Here is a 23,579-nt window from a genome sequence, read left to right as displayed (position 1 = left end):
ACAGGATGCACTATATTCTGCACGCTCGCATTGGAAATTGGTTTTCCCAAAAATGTGCATGTGCTGAAAGTGTGGAGGCAAGGATTATATGCACTTCAAAAGAGGAGGGGGCAATCAAAGTTTGCAACACCGAGAGGATAGAATTTATTTTTGTCACAGCCCCTCAGCCAAATAATTCTTAGAATTTCCTGTTGTTAGTTTAATGCACTAATCTTCAAATGTTTTTTTTTTTCATTTGTTTTTCTGGAAGACACCCAGTCTATTCTATTTGAAACACGTGAAACACGTGTACACGCCTTCTGCATTGTTCTGTGGAAGACTCCAAATATATCTTCCACAGTGGGAATGTGACAGTGGGAATGTGGATTTCAAATACAAAATTCCAATGTGTAAAGTTGATCTTGAAGGGAAAAATAAACAATACACATTATTTCAAACTCTTTCAAAATGTTGACTTACTTGCAGTAAATGTAGATTACTAGTGTGATCACTAAAGAAATGATAGAAAGCGACAATCCTAATTTAGTTAGAATATCCAGAACTTTCGCATCCACTGACGTCAAAGGATACTGTGTGTAAAGAAAATAGAAATGATAAGGGGGTGGGTGTGTATGATGAATCAATGCAATGTGTGTGGGGGTGGGGGTGGGGGTGTGGGGTACATACATGCGCGATGGTGTGGGATGGGAGTTGGGAGCGCACCCCTGTTGGTTTATGAGAGGGATTTTTTTCGGTGGATTTTAATATCGCACGGTATAATTTAATAACACAATGCGTGCGTGTGCTGGTTTGCTATATCTATGCAATTTATGTCTTCAATTTTATACGTGGGGTGTTTTTTCTATAAGTATGTTTGTGTAGATCAAACATGTTTTAACATCAATTCTTAAACACGTGAGAAAGTTCCTGCAATCTTATTGGTTCTTAGCCGTGTATGACACGATATAACACTGTTCAGCACAAGCGAACCAATCGGAGGTGCCTAGTAACAACGGGACTGATCGAGTGTAAGCCCTAAGTAATTCTTTATAAAACGTAGGATTTAATCTCATTAAAATTTGGTATACTTATGATGAATTATTTAAGAATGAGAATAAAGGTATTGTTTTTAGCCGCTGAAGTGCATCTATTGTCTCATATAGGCCTAACATGGACGACGTCATCATTTTTGTCGTAAAACAACTCGGCTTCGCCTCGTTGTTACTTAAAATGATGTTTATATGAGACGATAGATGCACGACAGCGGGTAAAACAATACCTTTATTCTCTAACTTATAAAGGGATTTTGTTTTGATATACCTGTAGCCGTGATAGTGCTCCCGTGATATGGAGAATTACTTTCACCAAGTTTAAGCCAAATCAGATGAAGTTTAAAATGTAGCTCCTGGATGACCTTTGACCTCGGATGACCTTGATTTTAAGTTTTACGTGCTCCCCTGATATCAAGGATTACATCCACCAAGTTTGAGCCCGATCGGACAAAGTTTGAAATTTGAACCCGCTGTGATGACCTTTGACCTCAGTTGACCTCAATTTTATTTCGGGCATGTATTCCCCTCGTATCAAGGATTCCACCCACCAAGTTTGAGCCCGATCGGACAAAGTTTGAAATTTGACCTCTCCGTAATGACCTTTGACCTCGCTTGACCTCAATTTTATTTCGGGCATATATTCCCCTCGTATCAAGGATTCCACCCACCAAATTTGAGCCCGATCGAACAAAGTTTGAAATTTGACCCTCCGTAATGACCTTTAACCTTGGTTGACCTCGATTTTATTTCGGGCATGTAATCCCCTCGTATCAAGGATTCCACCCGCCAAGTTTGAGCCCGATCGGACAAAGTTTGAAATTTGACCCCTCCGTAATGACCTTTGACCTCGCTTGACCTCAATTTTATTTCGGGCATATATTCCCCTTGTATGAAGGATTCCACCCACCAAATTTGAGCCCGATCGGACAAAGTTTGAAATTTGACCCCCTCCGTAATGACCTTTGACCTCGGTTGACCTCGATTTTATTTCGCACATTATATTTCCCTTGTATCAAGGATTCCACCCACCAAATTTGGGCCCGATCGGACAAAGTTTAAAATTTGACCTTTGACCTTGACCTCCGATGACCTTTCAAACCACCCCATAAACGTGGAATGTCCAATACCTATCTATATCCGAAATATCGGAACGATGCGTCGAAGCGCGGCGAAACGCATAGCCGGATAGACAGACAGACAGAGCTCATTATTTTATTAGTATAGATGTTTGTATGTGGCTTCGTTGAATACAAAAACATGTAGGCCTATGTAAAAAAATAAAATAGGCCTAAATAATAAAAATAATAACAATAATAGTAAAAATTGTAATAAAATACTATTATTTATTATTTTATTTATTTCAAAGAACTTATAAAGCGCATTTCCCATGGACCAATGAGCTGTACAAAGAAAGTAAAAATACATCAAAAATACACAGCATGGCATTAAGTACAACAATATATCACAACGTGGTAAAATATAGCCTACTCCTAATTACATCAACAATTTGAAGAAAAAAAAACAGATATGCGCAGCAAACGTTAAAAATTTGTATATTATATCCCAAAAGTACATCGACTACATTCTGTCACTTACAAATATTTTTTATTGATCTCATTCACAGTGCATGCAGTGTTTGTATATATTTTTGCTACGGTGTTTCTGTTGTCACGTCTGCTTTTTTACTTCCATGGTAGATAAGGAAATTGTAGGAACAATTATTTTAAGAAGACAAATAAAAACAAAGCACAAGAGGAAATAAATAAAACAATCACAAAACACAAGAGCAACATTACAAAGTTCCGAAATTAATAATTGCTATACTACCGTATGTTATAGACTTAAGATGGTACTACACCCTCTGATAAATTTTGTGACTAATTTTGCATTTTTCTCAAAAAATAACTACGCACTAGTAACAAAAGTCATGTATATTATAGGGGCAAGGAATCCAATTACTTCCGCACTGAAATTTCATCAGTGATTCAAGACAAGTGGTTCATTTATATTATGTTTAGAAATGTGGTACATTCTAGTTAAGTGGTACCTCTTTTCTTATAAAAAAAAACCGTACCGCTTGTCTTACGTCACTGAAATTCCAGTGTAGTAACTGGATTCATTGCCCCGATAATATACATAACTTTTGTTACCAGTGTGTTATTGTTTGTTGAGAACAATGTAAAAATAGTCACAATTTATCAAGTACCACCTTAACGTAAAATAATAATAATAAAAAAATACCCTTAGCGTTACCCCCACTATTGACGTAAGTATATTGTTGTGAATTAGGTTGACTAGGCTACAACTGACAAAGGAAATGAACAATATTCTACTTCATAATTTGGCAGGTGCAAGCGTTATACAGATGACTGTTCTACAAATTAATCTTTTCATAATTAATATGCGAGTGACAATACTTAGTGACATTATCATTCATCAGAACACATTGACACGATCAATCGTCACCACACACATCATAGGATAGATCATGTGGTCAGATATACACTTATACAAAACAAAAACATACAATTTCCTTAGCGACGTGCTGTTGCTTAAAAGCATGGTCTTTTCAAATTTAATATAATTAAATAATAGCCTATTTATTAATTTGTTAAATGAATAAACACAGTAAAGTGGTGTCATATTTACTAACAACAATGCATGGCATACGTAACGAACACTGGTCATGGGGGGTAGGGGCAAAATTACATCTGGGGCGCAGCTAGGACAATAGTGTGAGGGGGCAAAGCCAAATTTTCGTTCCCATTTGTTAATTTTAAGGACGTACACTACACTTTTTGCCGTCCCCATTTTAACCCGGGTATACCAAACATTCAATTTATCAACCAAATCAATTACATGCGTAATATTATGAATATTTAATCCACAACACAATGAAACCATATTAATATTTTACTACAAACGATGAAAACATACAGGTGTCAATAATGTAAAATGCAATCAAGCTCATTCTTATTTCTCGACCCAAGGACCTAAATTTCTTTTTCTTTTTCTTCATTCTGTTAGTTTTCCGTTCATACAGGCCAGCATGCTTATAGAAGCTTTTAAGGGGGTACTACACCCCTGGCCAATTTTGTGCCTATTTTTGCATTTTTCTCAAAAATTGTAGCGCATTGGTGACAGGTATAGATATGTATATTATAGGGGCAAAGACTACAACTACTGCACTGAAAAGTCAGCAACTCAAGGCAAATAGTAAAGTGATTTATTGATTAAATATTGGTTTTCCCTCATTTTTGACTGTAACTCCACAACTGTTGTCTGTGCTGAAATAAAATTTCCAGTGCAGTAGTTGTAGTCCTTGCCCCTGTAATATAGGCCTACATATCTTACTTGTCACCAATGCGCTATAATTTTTGAGAAAAATGCAAAAATAGGCACAAAATTGGCCAGGGGTGTAGTACCCCCTTAAGCTTGGCTTGAGCATTTTGCTTGAAGTTGAATACCGGTACTATTAGGGCCTATTGATTATATCTCGAAATCCATATTCCCGACATCCGACTCATTTTGCTTGATTGCATTACATCATGTTTCCTTTTAAAAAATGACAATACTGCACACCAGTGTCATGTATAGGCCTATTTTATGTTTTTATAAATATTATTATTTGATTTTACATGGCACGGTTATATATTCCGTATATATTATGTCGTCATGGAAACCTAAAACAAATGTCGTTAAGGGAATTTTAATTTTAATATCTCTGGCCGTGTTGCGCTTCACTCAGTTCACTGATGAAAATGCCTGCTATTCATCCAAATGGACAATTATTATTGAAGATATTTTAATAATTATACGTTTTTGCGTGTTCACCCACATGCACAAGAAAGGTCGAAGACCTTTGATTATCAGTAAAGAACAGTTCATGCACATTATACCCCCGTCAGACTTTCCTGCGATTGCCGCTGCGGCAAGCGGCATGGCGCATCAACCAATGACAAGCCCTGAATTGTGTCTGTTTGTCTAAAATGCGCGTGCGCCACGCCGCTCAGCGGCAAGCGGCAAGGTAGTATGAAACCAGCATTAGAAGAATTTCCTTAATTTTTTTTTATTTTGGTTTTCATGAACGTTAAATGATAATAAAAATAAGGCATTATTCATACACGAGCACCTATTCGAGGATGCCAAATTCTATAGGGCCTACTGCATGTACAAAACATATCTAAAATAAAGGTGTCAAAGTAAATCTACCAAGAAAACGTTGACAACGTAAAAGAAAGCAGCAAGTTTAAAAAGCCCCCACCTCGGCTCACTTTTTGAAACTTGGTCCCATTTGTAAAAGATACTGATGTAAACTTTGTCATAATTATCAACTTAAACATTTCAGAAGTGTTATGTATCTTTAATGTACCGATGCGATATTAAGTTGTTAGCATTCTGGAACGATCAGAAAGGTTATGATGTTGTTCTTGGCCAATATCCTATATATGTTTTGTTTTATAATAATTATTGAGTTCATGATCAATGATTGAATTAAACGAATAACAAGTAGGCATGTTAATGGCAATGATGCTATTATTTAAGCGTTAAAAACACCGATTTGCTGTTGATATTCAAAATGGGACCAAGTTTCAAAAAGTGAGCCGAGGTGGGGGCTTTTTAAACTTGCTGCTCTTTACGTTGTCAACGTTTTCTTGGTGGATTTCCTTTCTTTTTATGAATGTAGCCAAGCAGCTTTAAGCTTGGAAAGTCATCGGGTTACGAAGTACTCTATAAAACGAATAAAACGAAAAATAGATGTTTGAAATTATGTTATCCTTGATTTATGACAGTAAATAATTTAATAAAACTTTATCAGCCGTTTATTTTTAAAAATTGCTGGTCACAGCTACCGCGTGACTGTAATGTTAATAGGGATACATATTCATTTTAATATACTTTACTTATTCAAGGCAACTAAGAAAATGTAAATATGAACAACACATACCCAAATTGAAACTGAGAAATGCGTGTATATGTAGCAAGGCTTATACTACGGAAGCATATAAGTGCCACGACATGCCAAGATAATTATGTTTTAATGATTATGGTTTTTGTAACACTGCGGGGCAAACTAGTTGGATATCCAAATTTCGCGGTTGATAGTTTTTTGTAGCCCTGCGGGGCAATCTAGTTGGATTTCCCTATTAAGCGGCGGTTGTTGGCGGTCTTTCGCAGTTTGTAGTTTTAATTTCCCTCATTCTTCATGCCCTACCCTCTATCGGGGGTTAATTTATAGTTTAAGCTTGTTGGATAACTATACTTCGCGGTGTGTGGTTCTTTGTAGATTTGCGGGGCAATCTAGTTGGATATCCAATTTCGCGGTTGATAGTTATTTAGATTTATAGATCTAATTGGATCTCCCTATTAAGCGGCGGTTGTTGGCGGTCTTTCGCGGTTTGTGGTTTTGATTTCCCTCATTCTTCATGCCCTACCCTCTCGGGTGTTAATTTATAGTTTAAGCTTGTTGGATAACTACACTTCGCGGTGTGTTGTTTTGAAGCCCTGTGGGGCAATCTAGCTGGATGTATCAAGGCTTATACTACGGAAGCATATAAATGCCACGACTTAGCAAGATAATTATGTTTTAATGATTATGGTTTTTGTAATCGCGGTTGATAGTTTTTTGTAGACCTGCGGGGCAATCTAGTTGGATTTCCCTATTAAGCGGCGGTTGTTACCGGTCTTTCGCGGTTTGTAGTTTTAATTTCCCTCATTCTTCATGCCCTACCCTCTATCGGGGGTTAATTTATAGTTTAAGCTTGTTGGATAACTATACTTCGCGGTGTGTGGTTCTTTGAAGATTTGCGGGGCAATCTAGTTGGATATCCAATTTCGCGGTTGATAGTTATTTAGATTTATAGATCTAATTGGATCTCCCTATCAAGCGGCGGTTGTTGGCGGTCTTTCGCGGTTTGTGGTTTTGATTTCCCTCATTCTTCATGCCATACCCTCCCGGGTGTTAATTTATAGTTTAAGCTTGTTGGATAACTATACTTCGCGGTGTGTTGTTTTTGAAGCCCTGCGGGGCAATCTAGCTAGATGTCTCTATTGAGTGGCGGTTGTTGGTGGTCTTTCGCAGTTTGTGGTTTTAATTTGTTGGATATTCAAATTTCGCGGTTTGTGGTTCTTTGTAGCCATGCAGGCCAATCAAGCTGGATATCCCTAGTGAGCGGCGGTTTTTGGCGTTCTTTCGCGGTTTGTGGTTTTAATTTCTCTATTTTTTTCAGGCCCTGGCCTGTATCGGTGGCTAATTTGTCTTTAAACTGGTTGTATATCCACATTTCGCGGGTTGTAGTTTTTGTAGCCTTGCGTTTTTGTCTAGTTTGATGTCCCTAAACATCCCTGAGAATAAAACATCTTGCTTTGATAAAAAAAAAAATATCACAATAGCACCGGATGCTTAAAATTATGTTATCCTTGATGAACGAAAATTAATTGTTTAATAAAAGATTGTAAAAAGTTGGTCATGGGATTTCGAACTCGAGTACCCGGAATAGGAGTCCAATGCCTTAACCATTACACCACGAGATTCGGCTGTGGAATAGCGTGTCGATGTACAATATTTATTATATGAATTGATGTGTCGTCCGAAAAGAACAAAAGAATTGTGAAAAACATGATTTTTTGGCGAATGGGGTTCGGAATTTGTATGTACGGTATTTCAGAAATTGCTAGGGTATAATTGGAAGTGAATCTGAAAAAGTAGTGTGAAGGTGATAACCAGGTAGACCTGTAGCAGTGTCTAAAAATTCTGGATCAGTATGATTTGCCACTAATTTTCGCTATGAAATACCGCGTGAAATGGAAGCAAAAATATTTGTTTATTACAAACAATGATTGACTGTAGGATTGGTGGCCCTTTTTGAATTAATGAGTTGTCAAGATATTACCCCTGGGACTGTAAATAACATTTAGCATGGTTTTAGATACATTTTGTACCCAGTGAAAAATAACATCGAACAATAGAAGTCAAGTGTTTTAATGTTAGGTGTAAATATAGTCTCGCGGGAGCATCTGTTATAGTCTTCTTTATCAGTCTTTTTTTTTAAACTTGCTGGTCACGGCTACCGCGTGACTCTAATTCACATATGCAAATTACATTTTATAATTTATACATAATCAAATTTGGAAGATGTATTGAAACTAGCTGCAAATAAATTAAGTTGTTAAGAAAATTGGAACCCCTACCACAATCAGGTCAGGATGATATTATGGAAGTATGCATTTACGTAAAACATACTATTTTTCTCTATTTTGGTAACCATGGTAACCTTACCTCTGTAATCTGCATAAGCACTGCGAACATAGTAAGATGATTGCATTTGCACTCTACGTTATTACCGTTAATAATCGTTATACAGCCTTTATTGTCCCAAAATCTGGAACAAATATGCAAAGTCATCATATAAGTATAACAAAAAACAACAAAACCATAATTAATGTCATGTCATCTCTTGTGTCTATTTCAATAAGGCACCATCAGACACAAATAATTTGATCGATCTTATCGATCTTTGGATCGACAGTCGATGCTACCTCGATGCTTGTTATTAATGAACTATCAACTAATTAAGCAGAATTAAAATCTAAATTTATATTGGTCAATATCCCTACCGGCACAAACTATTTTATCACAATTTACAATAGTAAATTAATTGATTTCATAAATAATAAGGATCGGTCAAGCATCGATGGTTGATCGAAAGATCGAACTAATTCGTTTCTATTGCCTTTGAATGCATAGCCTATTTGCTGGAAATGGGTTTTTGAATATGCTATATACGGATACGTGGCGCAATGGTACATTTACATATACACTGAAAAGATTAATTCGTCAAAAAGGGGTATTATTTGACAAATTTAAAGTTAGACATTGTATGAAATATTTTATCATTCAAGATAATAAAAAATGTTGCAAATGTGCTTGGGATGTTGATGAAACAATTTATAGCATTTTAAATAAATTTTCATCATTAGAAATATTTTCACGATTTATAAATATTCCTTTTAAATAACCATTTACCCTGTTTATAGGCGAAAAATCAGACTCTATTATTTGGTATCTATAAACATGATAAATAGATGAAAAGTCACAATTCCCTTCCGCATAATGACCATGCACAATATTTCGTCCTTCGGAGGAGACAAAGAACCATCGATCCCGTGCATAGATAATAAAACCACACCTGTTGCATCCGGTTGCATCTGATTTGTGATTAGGTATTCTTTCCAACTCTTCGGTAAAGAAAATGAGATGTTGATGTAGGCCTACTACTTACTTTTTTTCTTCGTCATAATATGAGCATATTGGTTGAACATTCGAGGTCGAAATAGTCTGGGTCTCCTCGCTGATCTTTCCCGGCTATCATACAACCAAAATAAAACAAAACATAACGTTTAATAATTTCGAGGGTTCAGAACCAGAAAGCCTTAACACACTTTTTGGCCATTTTGGGATTTTGGTCCGGAATGATGCAAAATCATTATACACACAAACACATTTGTTTGTGTATATTTGCGTAATATTTGTTTGTGTGTATTCAAGGGCGTAAATCGGGTGGGGGACAGGGGGACACGTCCCCCTCACTTTTTAAAGTGGGGGGGGACACAATATCAAATGTCCCCCCACTTTTTGGTCCCCACCCCTAAAAAAAAGGAAAAGAGAGAAGAGAAAGGGAGAAAAAGAGAAGAGAAAAGGGAGAAAAAAAGAAGAGAAAGATTAAATTGCATGTAATTGAGTATGCCCATCACTGCCCATGCCTACAAAAACCGCACAGTCGGTTATATATAGGCCTGTGGTTATTTTAGGCGTTGCGTGAAGGTGGGTCCACGGCCCATAAGCGTGTGAAAATTCCTGCGGGCCCACCTATATGCAGGGCCTGTCACATTTTATCATCAAAAAATGATTTCAACATCAATCCATTCCATGCATGCTTTAGTAATTGTGAATCTCAAATCTCAAGTAAAATTTTGACAAAATGACTTCAATTGGACCTTCATTTTGTAAAATTTTCCAACGTCTAAAGGGGAACATCCCCCTCAGACATCCCCTACGCCTTGTGTGTCTAGGCCTGTAAACAAGTGGTCGCTTTCACTTCTACACCCGCAGGCACGGATTCAGGGGGGGGGGGCAGGTCTTATAGGCCTAACATATCAGTGGACCTGTGTAACATTTAACATTTTGCTAATTGAGTTCGGACCCTTTTTCTGTTTAAGCAAGGATTTAAATAGTGTAAATATGATGCACCAAATGGCTTCAACTTCTCAGGGTGGAACATCCCCCCTCAAACACCCCTGCGTAGTGGGTAAACAAGTAGCCATTTTCGGTTCTGCTTTCCACATTTGCCAATTTATGTAATTTAATAGGCCTACAATAATAGGGAAAACTTTTCCACAAAAGGCTTCATGGACCGTCATTTCACAAATTTTTGGCTTTTTTAAACTAAAATTTTACACACTAATAGTGCCAAATGGGCCACCAAATCGCTTCAATTAGGTATTCATTTTGCAAAAGTTTCTTACTTCTGAGGGGGCACATCCCCCTCAGTCACCCCCTGTGAAGTGGCTAAACAAGTAGCCATTTTCACTTCTGCTTTCCACATTTGCCAATTTATATCATTTATAGGCCTAGGGACAACTTTTCCACAAAAGGCTTTGTGGACTGTCATTTCACAAATTTTTGGCTTTTTTAAAGTAAAATTTTACACACTATAGTGCCAAAATGGGCCACCAAATCGCTTCAATTAGGTATTCATTTTGCAAAAGTTTCTTACCTCTGAGGGGGCACATCCCCCTTAGACACCCCCCTGCGTCGCGCAAGCGCAACGATATGGCCGCTTTGCCATTTTTTACTGTATTTATTGATTTCCCCCACTGTCATTGTGTCCCCCCCACTTTCAAAAATGGATTTACGCCCCTGTGTGTATTGTATACCTCGACAGCTAGGCCCGGTTTTAACCACCGTTTATCAGTGGGAGCTGGTAGCCTAATGGAAAGAGTGTCCGTCAAGAGATCGGAAGGTCGTGGGTTCGATTCTCATGCCGGCACATTCTCTTGCTTTTTTTCGAGTTGTGTGCTGGTCGGGATTCACCCCTGGCGTTACGCAATATTTCTTGAGATAAAGCTTTCTGGCTCCCAACCCTCGATTTACAGTATATTGTTAATATTTACCTTGGCTAGCAGTACAAATAGAAGTGGCATAAAGGCCTTTAGTTGTATCAGTAAAACCGCATTATATTAGTACAAGGGGTGGTCAATATAGATGTTATGAAAGTTTGACCCCATATATTGATGATTTTGATCAAATTGCTTCATGCCCACATAAAGAATGAACCTTTCATGATGCAGTCATGGTCCATGGCAAAGGCGATTCGACCTTTGTGGCATTAAACCCAGTTAACAGGAAATTAATCCAGTAAATCGATTCAGCAAAGCAAATAAGCTCATGCATTCGATCACTAACGGCAACCAGCTTCGGTCGATTACCCCAGCTGCAGCGTGTGTAAACTCTAATTTGCATAGAGGCTGTACGTGAAATTATTGATTGGCTCCAAACAAAGGATTTGAACCGGTGCACGTAATCATGGCGCAGTGCAGTCCATTCAATCAAATGTTGTCATCAACCTATTTGATAGTCTCCACAGCAGCCAGTTTGGTTCCGCTCCCTCCACACAAACAGTCTGCCAATGGCCACTTATAACGCCGTTTCTGATTGGCTACACGTATATAGCCGTAGAGCTGTGCATACGGGAACTTGATTGACCTCAGTCTAGCTGGCGAGATGGCGGGTCAAACTTGCTCATGAATAATAAAGTAGCCGTGTAGCCGATCGACCAATTGAAAGCTTTGTTTGACGTCAAGCTGGATGACGTCGGCAGAAAACCGTAGCGAATCAAAAAGAACCAGTTCGTGACCATTGGCAGACTGTTTGTGTGGAGGGAGCGTAACCAAACTGGCTGCGGAGGAGACTACCATTTGATCGCAGTGCATTGTTATGTGTGTAAGACGAACTGTCGCGGTTGATTGCAATCAAACAAACGATGTCTTATGTATTACCATAGATGAACTCCTGGACGGGGCAGCTTTAATTAGCATGAGGCCGCATTGATATGTAAATAGCGTATTGTTATTTAAATTTGCGCCCAGACGTATTGAGGGCGACAGTCATGTTATCCAGACGGAGAATGGCTGCATATGCCGGGCATGTCAATTTGCTGAGTGAAGGCTGATAATCACCTTTCTGCATAGGTAATAAGCTAGTATATTTCGTGTACCAGTTGGTTATAACAAAAAATTTGTATCATATTAAATATATTAAATGTATAAACTTTGAAATTTACATGAATTTGAAGAGCAGAGCTTCGAAATGTAGCTAAGTCAGGTGATGTATAATCCTGCTGCGTGACCCCCTCTGCGTGATAGAATTATATTCATAAAACATTGAATTTAACAGATATCATGGGTAGCCAACCACGATTTATCAGCATTTAAAATATATGTTAATTAACAAAGATAAATAATAAAGAGTACAAATGGCAATTAACTAGTAAACAAGCCTGAAATCTTAAAATGTTGCCACGTGATTTCCCGAACACATGATATGTTAACATGTGACCACTATTCATATTTACCGTAAATATTTGGAGTATGCTTGCACATCATGCACATACACTGTGCATTTCTTTACTTCCGTATAAAATCAATAATTCATGCTGGGAGCCAAGTTACATTGTCTGCTCAGAGCAGATTGGTATTTTATTTTACTTGTGAGCATAATAGAAATACATAAAGACGAATAAGGCGCCATGATGGAAGGTCAGGTCGGGTATCAAAGGTTATTATAACTTAAATACTACTTGTATTTCCCACCTTGCCTCTGTCATATATTTCCTTCATATTATTGACAGCAAGTCCTAATTTTGACTTTGCTATTGCAAAATGTCATTTCATATCAAATTAGTAGACTTTCTTTGAAAAAACATATCACTGGTGCCTGATGGGAATACCCGTCCGCCATTGATATAAAATTGGATCGGTTGAGCCCATATTTATTGGTCGAGCTATGAGTTTTAAAATATTGGACGAGACGTAGTCGAGTCCAATATTTTAAAACTCATAGCGAGACCAATAAATATTGGGCGTAAAGCATCCAATGTTATCATTATTATGTTTTGGATCCAATATTATCACAACTTGGATCCATCAAAACATAATAATTCATTAAACTGGATCGTTTTCGCCTGTTTTGTGCCCAGATGTATTGGGGGCGCGCTATACTCTCATTGAACAGGCAAAGTTCGCAAAACTAACAACGTTGTTATTTGCCAAACTCAATTAACATGATCCAAGGGGTCGAACATGAATTATTCATAACGAGTTATAACGGATCGATAACTGGCCTCACTTTCTAGCTAGTAAACCAGCTGAATTTTTCATAGATTTTGCGTTGCTAATAGAACAACCGTGAATTTAGTGTCACCCCCTTGGTATTACTTTGTTCCGTGATGAAAATCGTGATGTTTTATTTCATCATCACGCTCTAAAACAAACGATTTCTTATGCATTATATTTGTTTTGTGATGAAAATCGTGATGTTTTATTTCATCACGCTCTAAACAATAATTATAGTTACATGCATTTCAAGAAAAAATCTTATTAAAACGGTAGGCCCTATGTTGTTTAGAAAAAATGTAGAAAGTGATGATGATGATGATGTCGATGATGATGATGATGATGATGATGATGATGATGATGATGATGATGATGATGATGATGATGTCTCCAAAAGTGTCCCGGTTTGTTTTTCTTGCCCTAAATCGTGCGTATCTATTAATAAGGCACTTCAATAATCAATAATCAGTCCCGTGACGGCCTCCACTAACTAGCTACTAACTTGGGTTTATGGGCGCTGATATTTCATGTTCACTGTCACTTATTTATCAGAAAAGTGCGACCCTTTGTCAATCACCTACAGTACCCAATTTCGGCATACTATATAAGAAACTCATCATAATGATTGCCAGAGAATAGTTAAAATGTAGCTTGTACCGTTTTTTTTGTGGCATCCTTCAGAAGTGAGCGGTCCGATACCAATATTTTCGGTCAAATCTCCATTCAATTAACACGGGGAGTTGGCTAGCTATGCCTTGCCCTCACTCATATTTTAAAAAAGTGCGACTATTTCTGAACATCTAACCTAGCTGTAATTTTAGGTCATGTTAGAGAAATATATTTGCTAGAAGTTTGGAGAATAGCTAACATATTGGCTGGTTATTTTTCACACAGTGATGTTAACTAGGCAAGTGCCCATTCTTCCAACGTACATCATTTGTAAAGGTCACGCGTCAATGGTGAGAGCACTGTGTATTGTGTATAGGAAAACGGACAGTAACTGCAGTATGTATCTTTCAAACCACACGTGTATAAATCAGAGAAGATGTAAAAGAAGGAGATAGATCCAGCTATCCTCAAACAAAATATGTGTGTTGCCGCTCATTCAAAAGCAATCACGCTATTTAGGTTTAACAATAAAATACAACAAAAGGGTTCGAACCCATGACGGGTGTGATACACAAGTTGCTGCTTACTGGTTTTAGGAAAGGTCAGTGTCTGTATACCATCAATACCATGCATACCATGCATGCAGATCCTAACATCCAGTTTATTTCAAATAAAATATGACCGAAGTTCCATGGCAAATAATAATCTTGCACGCTTGGTTACGCTTTCAACCTCTACGATTTATGATACAGACTATTTTCAATTATCAAAATATCTTTATTAGGTTTGCAGGAAATGACAGGAAAATACATTAAAACAATAAAATATAGATGATCAAAAATCATCCCGTTTCTAACAAAATCCTAAAACACTCTCCTAAATAATTAATATATATTCCAAAATGGGCGGATTTTTTTGGAATCTTTATAAAACTACATTTCTTTCTTATAGTATCCACGTGCGGTATCCCTGCAGAGCAACATCAGGTACTTAACACACACGTGTCATACTTTCAAGGAATTATCTATAGAAACATTGGATATGGTTTCAATTCTGGAGTGAAAATTAATCAACCGTAGTCGGCAAGGCACATCACATCAAAGGCTACTTTCAAGTAGATGTGTAACTACTTGAGAATAAAGGACTATGAATAGGTGCGACAGGATAACCTACGGGATTATCTCAAGGATATAATTCCGTTCTTCCTCCTTCTTTTTCAACTTTCCTGGTATAAATGATACCAAATACTTGGTTACGTAACATCAATAGCATAAAGTCAGTAGGCTACAGACACTGCAAAATCACTTAAATGGCGGGCCTTTTAAATTGTAGTGAAGGCACGTGTTTAAATTGTCAGAGAACAGAAAACCTACGTTTTAAATATGTCTAGTTTGGGGCATTAAAGAAACAGTAGGTCCCTGGTCTGCCTTTGGCAAATCCAGAGACACGCTATAAAACTTGGGGATGAAAACAGGACGTTTTTGAACTTCTACTACTTTAGGACTTGAAGGGATCCAACAAAATTCTGAAAAAAGTGTGAAAATGCAAAAATGCAGACAAAACTGACAGAAACACTTTAAATAAACTAAAAAATGTTCAGCTCTCAAAAGTGTGTCTTTTGGAAGAAGATGACTTGATATTTAATTGCTTGATAGGAAATTTATTGATAGTGGTTTCAGAATAATTTGAACTTCATTACTCCTACAGAGCCGTTGAATCCCAGATCGACATACCTTTGTTATGTTGCTCACAATGGTAATTCCCTCAGATAGTGTCTTGATTTCTTCCAATCGACCCACTGTGAACATATCAATGCTGGTGATCTTCGACGCTATCGTGGTTTGTGACACATGAGTATTCTTATACTGTATATTATTAGTAAAACCTTCAATAGCTGATGCTTCGAACTGTATAACAATGACTTCAACTACAACAGAGGAAACATAGTTAAGGCGTGAGGTTATAATATATCATCTGTGCTCTTGATCATGTTGATTTCAAGTGGACTATTAGTGGACTAATGGCGCATATGGGCTACCTTGGCATAACTGGAATTTTAGGCACAAACTAAAAGTGCCCTTCCGTAAAATCCCACCAGCAAATAAGGGCACCTACCTTAAATTCTTGTTGGGATTGTCAGAGGAGGGAGCTCTCTTTGTATACGGGACATTTACCTTAAGGCAAAGGATAGCCTACTACAAGTATATGCGTCAATAGATAAACGGATAAGAACTTGGCCGATCGAAGTCGTTGTGGTTCCTTCTTATATCGTGTTTCCATGGCAATATGAAATACTTGAAATGACCAAAATGTACCTTGTTAATGTATCCGACGATATTACCAAACAAATTACAGAATGATACCAATGTTATTTCGGGAAAATAAAAGCGAAATTTGTTATGCAAGTGAAATAAAAGTGTGGCTTACCTTCATCGGAACCTGTATTGACTACCACCAAGGTTTCTTCTAATGTAATTGTATTTTCACCAATAACTACAACTTCTGCAACTAAATATATTCAACAGTGAAAAATTGGAAATATGAGTCATCTTAGTGTTTCGGCGAATGTAAAAAGCTATAATTATTATCAATTACTACAAGTAGGCCTATATTTAAAGCAAATTCGGATATTTTGTCGTTAAAACGCTGCTGTGTTGTTAATATTGAACAAAATTGGACAAATGGGGTATCAAAATGCGCGTAAATAAATCATCCTTCTTTCTATGTAGAAATATTGTGGAAACAATTATTAGATCTGAAGCTATAGGCGTATTTATAACAGCTGAGTTTCTTTTTGTGCAGACTTTAGATACAAGTACAGGAGATCATAATTGATGCTTAATCGTTTTCCCAGCATAATACAAGTAAAATAGGTAATGGGGCTACGCATCCTGCAAAAGAACAAATAAACCAATGGGGAACGATTGCTCGCTACAAGAGGAAACTGAATACTGAATACAGTTTCCTCTTGCAGCGAGCAATCGTTCCCCATTATGTTTATTTGTTCTTGTACAGGATGCGTAGCCCCATTTCCTATGCTACTTTTAGGCCCCATCGTGAAAGATTGTGGCATTTCAGTTTCACAAAAATATTTTGGTTTAAGTAATTCTTTACAAACATCGAAGATAATATATTTGTAATCTTAATAAAATGACAGTATTCATGCAATTAGTAGTATTTTACCTATCACGTTGACGTTTGGTGCATCCGAATTATTGCCATTTGAAATAATATCTGCAATAATCCTCACAAAGCTGTCTTCTATCTTGGGAGCATTGGTAGTGGTAGCCTGGGTAGTTAAGCCTTTTAAGGGGGCTGCAGTGGGCGCCGATTCAACTATACATTGGAATACTTCCACAGTGGCTGCAACACAACCAAAAACTAGTTATTTATTTATTATAAGTTAATGAAAGCGACTTACAGAGACAACGGAAGTAGCAAAGTCGAGTAATAAACAATAATATATAAATTTTAGATTTATATAACGCCCTTTTCCAGATCTCGGAGGATTCAAAGCATAGGATAAATCCCCCCAATATTTTACCAGGGGGATGGTCCATACACTCATCTCCCCCCCCCCAATGTTGACGCCTGTATGTGGGTTTTTGACCACACTAACCTCATATTTGGCCATTTCGCGCGAATTTATTCCACTTTTCAACCATATTTCATCAGTTTTGCATCAATATGATAAAAATTTTCGCGCGCTTCGTATGCAATTTACCATAAACTTATTTGGTCGCCAAAAGGTGCTGGATTCACATTACTTCAAGAAAAATTTTCCAACCCCATCTCCCCAATGTCAAAAAGAAATCTACGCCACTGATTCAAAGCGCTGTAATTTCGCTGCCATGGCATCACAACTTACCATCGATTTGGAAATCGGAGATCCTGTAAAAAAACCTGCGAGAGCGAGCATAAACCAAGTGCACGTACACTCCTTGAGCACGGCCGGGGCTTGAACCTGGGACTTCAGTGGTGCAAGGTGAGGGAACAACCCCGGAAACAACCGCTGCGCCAACTCGCGAGGAACAGCCGCCAACCTCGAGTAGGGATTATGTTGCCGATAATATAATTATTTATTTTGATTACTTTCGATCATCAGCTTCTCAGGCAACAATAACTCTGTAACTTTATTATACAGAAAATCATTACACTGCCCCAACAGCACCGTACATTTTACATTTTATTGTCGGGGGCATAAAATGTTTTAATAACGTTCCAAAAACATTTTACGTAGTAGAGTCATTCCATGTCAACTCCAGGGATGTGCACCGCAGCACCTCTTCAATTTTTTTTCTTTTTCTGTGTGGGGGTAGATATTGATGAGAAAGTAAAATCCTGAAAATTTGAGCTTCATACTCCATTTCGTTTTCCCTTGGCATCAATTTGAAATTTAGGGGGGTCAGCGTAAAAAATGTGTCGCAACGCGAAAGACGATGTTTGGAGGTCCATAAATGTTTAAAGGGAACCCCCAACAACTTTGAAAAGTATGTATCCTGGGGGTACTTTTTTGTGTAAAATTCATATCTGGCATCAGAAAACTTGTGACTCCTTTACTTTAAAAGATATAGGGCCCTCAAAATGCAACTTCGTTCATCCAGGACCAACTTCGGGGGGTCAGAACTCCAAAATTAAAATAATTTTACAGTCCATTTTTTTGCCAGTCAGAGCCCTTTGGTAGGACATTACTCTTATCCCATATTGAGCCTATTAGAATACTTTTAGCTGAGATATTACCCATGCAAAACTCCAATTGTACATTTTTTTGTACATTTTGACCCCCCTGAAAACCAATGTCAGACATTTTGCCCCACCATCAACTTCAGGTATGTTGACAATATGTTCTTGGACAACATTTCTGAGAGATATTGGCTTTGGGACTCGATGACTTTGCTTTTAAAAACATCAGTTAGGTTTGCCTACTCACATATATGTCATTCCAACCACATCAACAAAATGGGTTGGTTGGTCAGTGGTCATCCACTCAAATTTTGCTGAAAATCATTTCTAGCATACCTCTATGAGCATAATGAACACATATAAAAAATGAATGCTCAACTCCAAGCGGTTTTGGAGATATGGCTTGTCAAAATTTGGCCCAGGCCCCCACTTTTTGCTCTCTCAAGTTGCGTCGTTGAATTAGTAGCGTTTTGCAACACTCAAATTGATGCCACGGGAAAACGAAATGGAGTATGAAGCTCAAATTTTCAGGATTTTACTTTCTCATCAATATCTACCACCACACCGAAAAAGAAAAAAATTGAAGAGGTGCTGCGGTGCACATCCCTGGAGTTGACATGGAATGGCTCAGTACGTATTTTAAATTTGGGGAGTAGCCTAATTCATTGGTAGAGCACCAGCGCAGTCACCTTCGGAGCCTTATTTCACCCTTATACAGATGAGCACTCCATTATAGTGCCCCATTGAAGGTGTCTTTGGAAGTATTTCTTGAACTGCATATCTCCTTGTCTTGCAATGTCATTATGGACAATGACTGGTCACAGGAACCTAGTCTTACTATTAGTCGGAGAGGTATTCATTGGTAAATCACCAGCGCGGTCATCTTCGGAGTCTAATTTCACCCTTCTTAAGATGAGCACTCCTGGTGTAGTTCTCTCTTTGGAAGATGACAAAATTGGAAAAATCACCTTGTTGCACGAACAAAATCAGCTTGTTACACTAGCAAGTGCCACACCGTTGCAACGGTCCACCTGGGGTGATGTAAGGCAGCAAGCAGGACTAGTGTATAGCTATGAAAAGTGTCGTTGAGGAATATTTATAAGTGTCACTTGGCATATTTAGGTCTGAGTGTCTTGTGCTCGTTCGTCTTCTTTATCTTCACATGGAGACGGTTTCCAGCTTTGAATCAGGTCTATCTGTCGGAATGCTTTGCTTTGACGGCATAACCATATCACATAGCTGGTTCTGAGTGCGGTTTTAGAGGCCACATCCACGATGTTACGTCTCTTTCCTCTTGGTACTCCGAGAGCTGCGAAGCATTTTGTCAGCGATGTGTTGTAAATACCTCTGCTTCCAATTTCAATTGGGAAGTAGTGGGTACACCATCCCCTATTTTCGCAGTCGGCTACAAGATCTTGGTATTTGCTTTTCTTTCTTGCATTGGCATTTGACAGGTTTTCTTTCATTGGGACTGTAAGCTCAATGATGAAAACTGTTTTGGTCCTTTCAGAATAGATTGTAATATCAGGACGTTTTGCAGTCTCTGTGATTATGAGAGGAAATACTATATGCTTATGTTCCTCATCCATCAGAAATTCCCAGTCATTGGCCTTCTGTAAGAGGTTTGTTGGATCTCTTCTTGGAAGAGGCAGTGCTGGATTCCGGTAGGTTACACCATCTGCAGTGCGGAATTTGATAGTAGTCATATACTAAGTTGGTATCTTCTGGAGGGGTATACGTACGACTTCTGATTTGCCTCTTCAATGAAGGTCATTATGCCATTTGCTACAGCTTTCAGTGTCTGATCATGTCTCCAGTTTTATCTACCATGGTTAGCGGTTCTTTGTAGCCTTGCGGGGCAAACTAGTTGGATATCCACATTGCGCAGTTAGTGGTTCATTTTGTGCTCGGAAGATTTTACAATGTATACGTAAAGTATTCAATGGGATGTGAACAATCCACTATCCGGGAATAGAATAATTCGTATTTGTTATAAATTTCATATAAAAAAGAAACAAACCTTACACAAGGTCCATTTTTATTATATGACGTGCTTGTCTGTTAACATAATCGTTTATAGTATTACTTAAATTATCAATGAGGTTTCAGTAAACAAGTGCTACGATTATCAAAACAAAGCAATGATATAATTACCAATAAAATTGCTCTTGAAATCAGCTCGATAGGCGAAATAACTCTCATATCTTCCGGGAACCACGTCTGGTTCTCCACCGCTACCCTCAACATCAGGCGTGGTCGTTACCACACCATCCGCATGCTTTCCTCCATAAACTATCACCATAAACTTATCAGTAGTTTTTGATGAGATAGTATGTCTACCAGCGCGTGAAACGGGTCTCCTATAGACATACATGTCCTCTACTTGCGCTTTTAGAAATATGTCCATATCTAGCTCTTCACCATCTACTTCAAAGGCCATGTCCGAGTTACTTATAATGTAGGTTTTAATTTCCTTAATATTTCCGTCACCAATTACGGTGTATTTCACATCACTTAGATAATTTTCAATAGGAGGCACAATGTTCATTGCCAGACATACTAAGCCATCTGAACTTGAAGAGTAGTCTTTTATGTACTGGTAGATTGCCACAGGTTTGTCTGTGGTGATCTTCAGGTACACGCTTACATCAATGTCTTGAACACATTTAAGACCATTGATTGTTTCGTCTTGACCTTGTTGACACACACTACTTGATTCGTCAGCCATGCACTTGCTAACGGTTGTTGCTTCTGTTGCAACGATACAATAATCATAGCTACCGCCTTCAAAAGGTGTCACAATAAAGCCCGTTCCAAAGCTCTCATTAGGTGACACTTGTTTTAGCAAGAAAACTTCGTTAGTTTCAGACTTTGATGCCGCAATGACACTTATTGACGCATTCGATTTAATATTGGAAAGAGTGACTATTGAAGGGACTACAACCTGGTAGGATTCACCTATTTGTAATTCAAATCTCCGTGTACCAGGTGGTGTGGTATCTGCCTCAAAACTGATAGTTACTGCTGTGTTATCCTCCAAAGCTGAAACGGTAAATACGGTTGTGAAGTCTTCTTGTGTTGGATATGCTGGAATGAGATATTCTTTACCGAGTGCATTCGCCGGTAACGCTAGAAATGCCCCCTGTATGGTCTCATCCCATGGATTGGTAACCATTACAGAAGAGTCCACGTCATTCTTGCCTTCTGCGATAAAACCATACAGTGATACCGATCCTGAAGCACATACCAATACAGTCTTATTCGAAATGGCATTACTGCATGGCAGGAATACTGATGTCCGCTCAAATATCAACTCAAATGTCGCTTCCTTATTGACGTCGATTTTTGCAGATTTCTTGAAGTTGGCAGCTGTGCAGCTAATATCGACAGTTACGGATTGTGAAGCTAAATTTGTAACGGTAAGATACGGCGAAAATTGGCTTAGTGAAGTAGATCCGCATAATGATGGAAATGATAAGGCGTATATACTTCCAGATGTGACTTCTGCATCTGCAATACAAAGGCGAATAATGAAGTGAGTTTTCCAGAGACTTTGGACTTACAGATTAACAATCTCCTTCGATATTATTATTTCTTTCCCTCGAAATAATATTTCGTTCCCTCAAAATTATATTTTGTTCGAGAAAACGACCAATATACGAAATAATATTTTGAGAAAACGAAATTATTATTTTGAATTCAAGAGAACAAAATAATACTTTAAGGGAATGCAATTATACTTCGAGGGAACAAAATATTATTTCGAATTCGAGGGAGCAAAATATTACTTCGAGCGAACGATATAATATTTAAAAGAAACGAAATAATATTCGAGGGCATCAATAATATTTCAAACGAAATAATATTCGAGAGAACGAAATGTTATTTGGAACGAAGTATATATTTTGAGGGAATGAAATAATTTTTGAGGGAATAAAATAATGTTTCGAGTGGACGAAATAATATCTTGTTGCTATGCACTTGGTACCAACTTGTTTTCCCTCCAATTCACCACGAAAATCAGTTTTATAGTAAGCTATATACTTACTGCAGTTCGTCAAGAAAATGCTGAGCAGAATCGACACTATGAGAGAAGACACCATTTTGATATCATTTCCTTTAAGTTTGTTGTATTTTGAATTGTAAACATTCCAGGGCAGTCTGTAAATTACCAGTTACCAGTATCCATAAACTACCATGAGTAGCAATAAACGAGTCGAGTTATTAATCATTTACTGACCGATACTGCTGTCAGACTAATTGCAGTTCATCTTAATTTTACAGGTAGGCCTGCTGACGTCGAGCGTCGTAAATAGATTATTTGTATAATGCATGCACCTGATGGAAATTCAAGTTCATAGATGTGCGTTATATGAATTCATACAAAGCTGCCTTACGTTGTCTTTTATATTATAAGCAACTCCAACACAGCAGTGTACGCCAAAATCCATGTCTTTAAAGATTAATTTTAATGCTAATGTATTGCACATACTGAGGAAGCCTGATTAGTGATTGCCAACTGTAAGCGGTGAGGTTCTACGGCATGTTCGAACGAGACAAATTTGACCTAGAAAAAACTCTGAATCAAGTATTACAAATTTAAAGAGCATATCTATTGCAAAACAAGTTTAACTCCATTCGAAGAGAATAATGATTACATTACAAGTTGACACTCGTTGCAATTTTGGGGCATCAATGGCAGAATCATTTGCCACAGCAGAAAAAAATATCGGGCCAAAGTTGGTCCCTTGCGGAACACCACCCCATACATGGAGAGATGTAGACGACTTACCTTGGATCCTAACTGTCTGTTTACGATTGGTTACAAATGCATATGACCAGTATTATAGATCGACACAATAT

General features: G+C 37.8%; 1 protein-coding gene across 2 annotated transcripts in view; it reads right to left on the bottom strand.

Annotated features, from left to right (window-relative positions):
* The window catches only part of LOC140166393 (uncharacterized), a 45,359-nt gene extending 22,402 nt beyond the window's left edge, over positions 1–22,957 (bottom strand). For both annotated transcript variants that reach the window (XM_072189845.1, XM_072189846.1), the window contains exons 1-8: positions 22,765–22,957; positions 20,871–22,226; positions 17,217–17,396; positions 16,461–16,541; positions 15,767–15,960; positions 9,314–9,396; positions 8,311–8,413; positions 460–569 (exon numbers count right to left, since the gene is read on the bottom strand). In XM_072189845.1, the coding sequence (XP_072045946.1) occupies positions 460–569; positions 8,311–8,413; positions 9,314–9,396; positions 15,767–15,960; positions 16,461–16,541; positions 17,217–17,396; positions 20,871–22,226; positions 22,765–22,819 (2,162 nt within the window). In that variant the 5' untranslated portion in view covers positions 22,820–22,957. The remainder of the gene's footprint in view (positions 1–459; positions 570–8,310; positions 8,414–9,313; positions 9,397–15,766; positions 15,961–16,460; positions 16,542–17,216; positions 17,397–20,870; positions 22,227–22,764) is intronic.
* Positions 22,958–23,579: the final 622 nt, after the last annotated feature.

This window comes from Amphiura filiformis, chromosome 12, assembly GCF_039555335.1.
Source record: "Amphiura filiformis chromosome 12, Afil_fr2py, whole genome shotgun sequence".
Taxonomy (NCBI): domain Eukaryota; kingdom Metazoa; phylum Echinodermata; class Ophiuroidea; order Amphilepidida; family Amphiuridae; genus Amphiura; species Amphiura filiformis.
The sequence above is the reverse complement of the archived record's forward strand: the minus strand, read 5'-3'. Positions and strand labels throughout refer to the sequence as shown.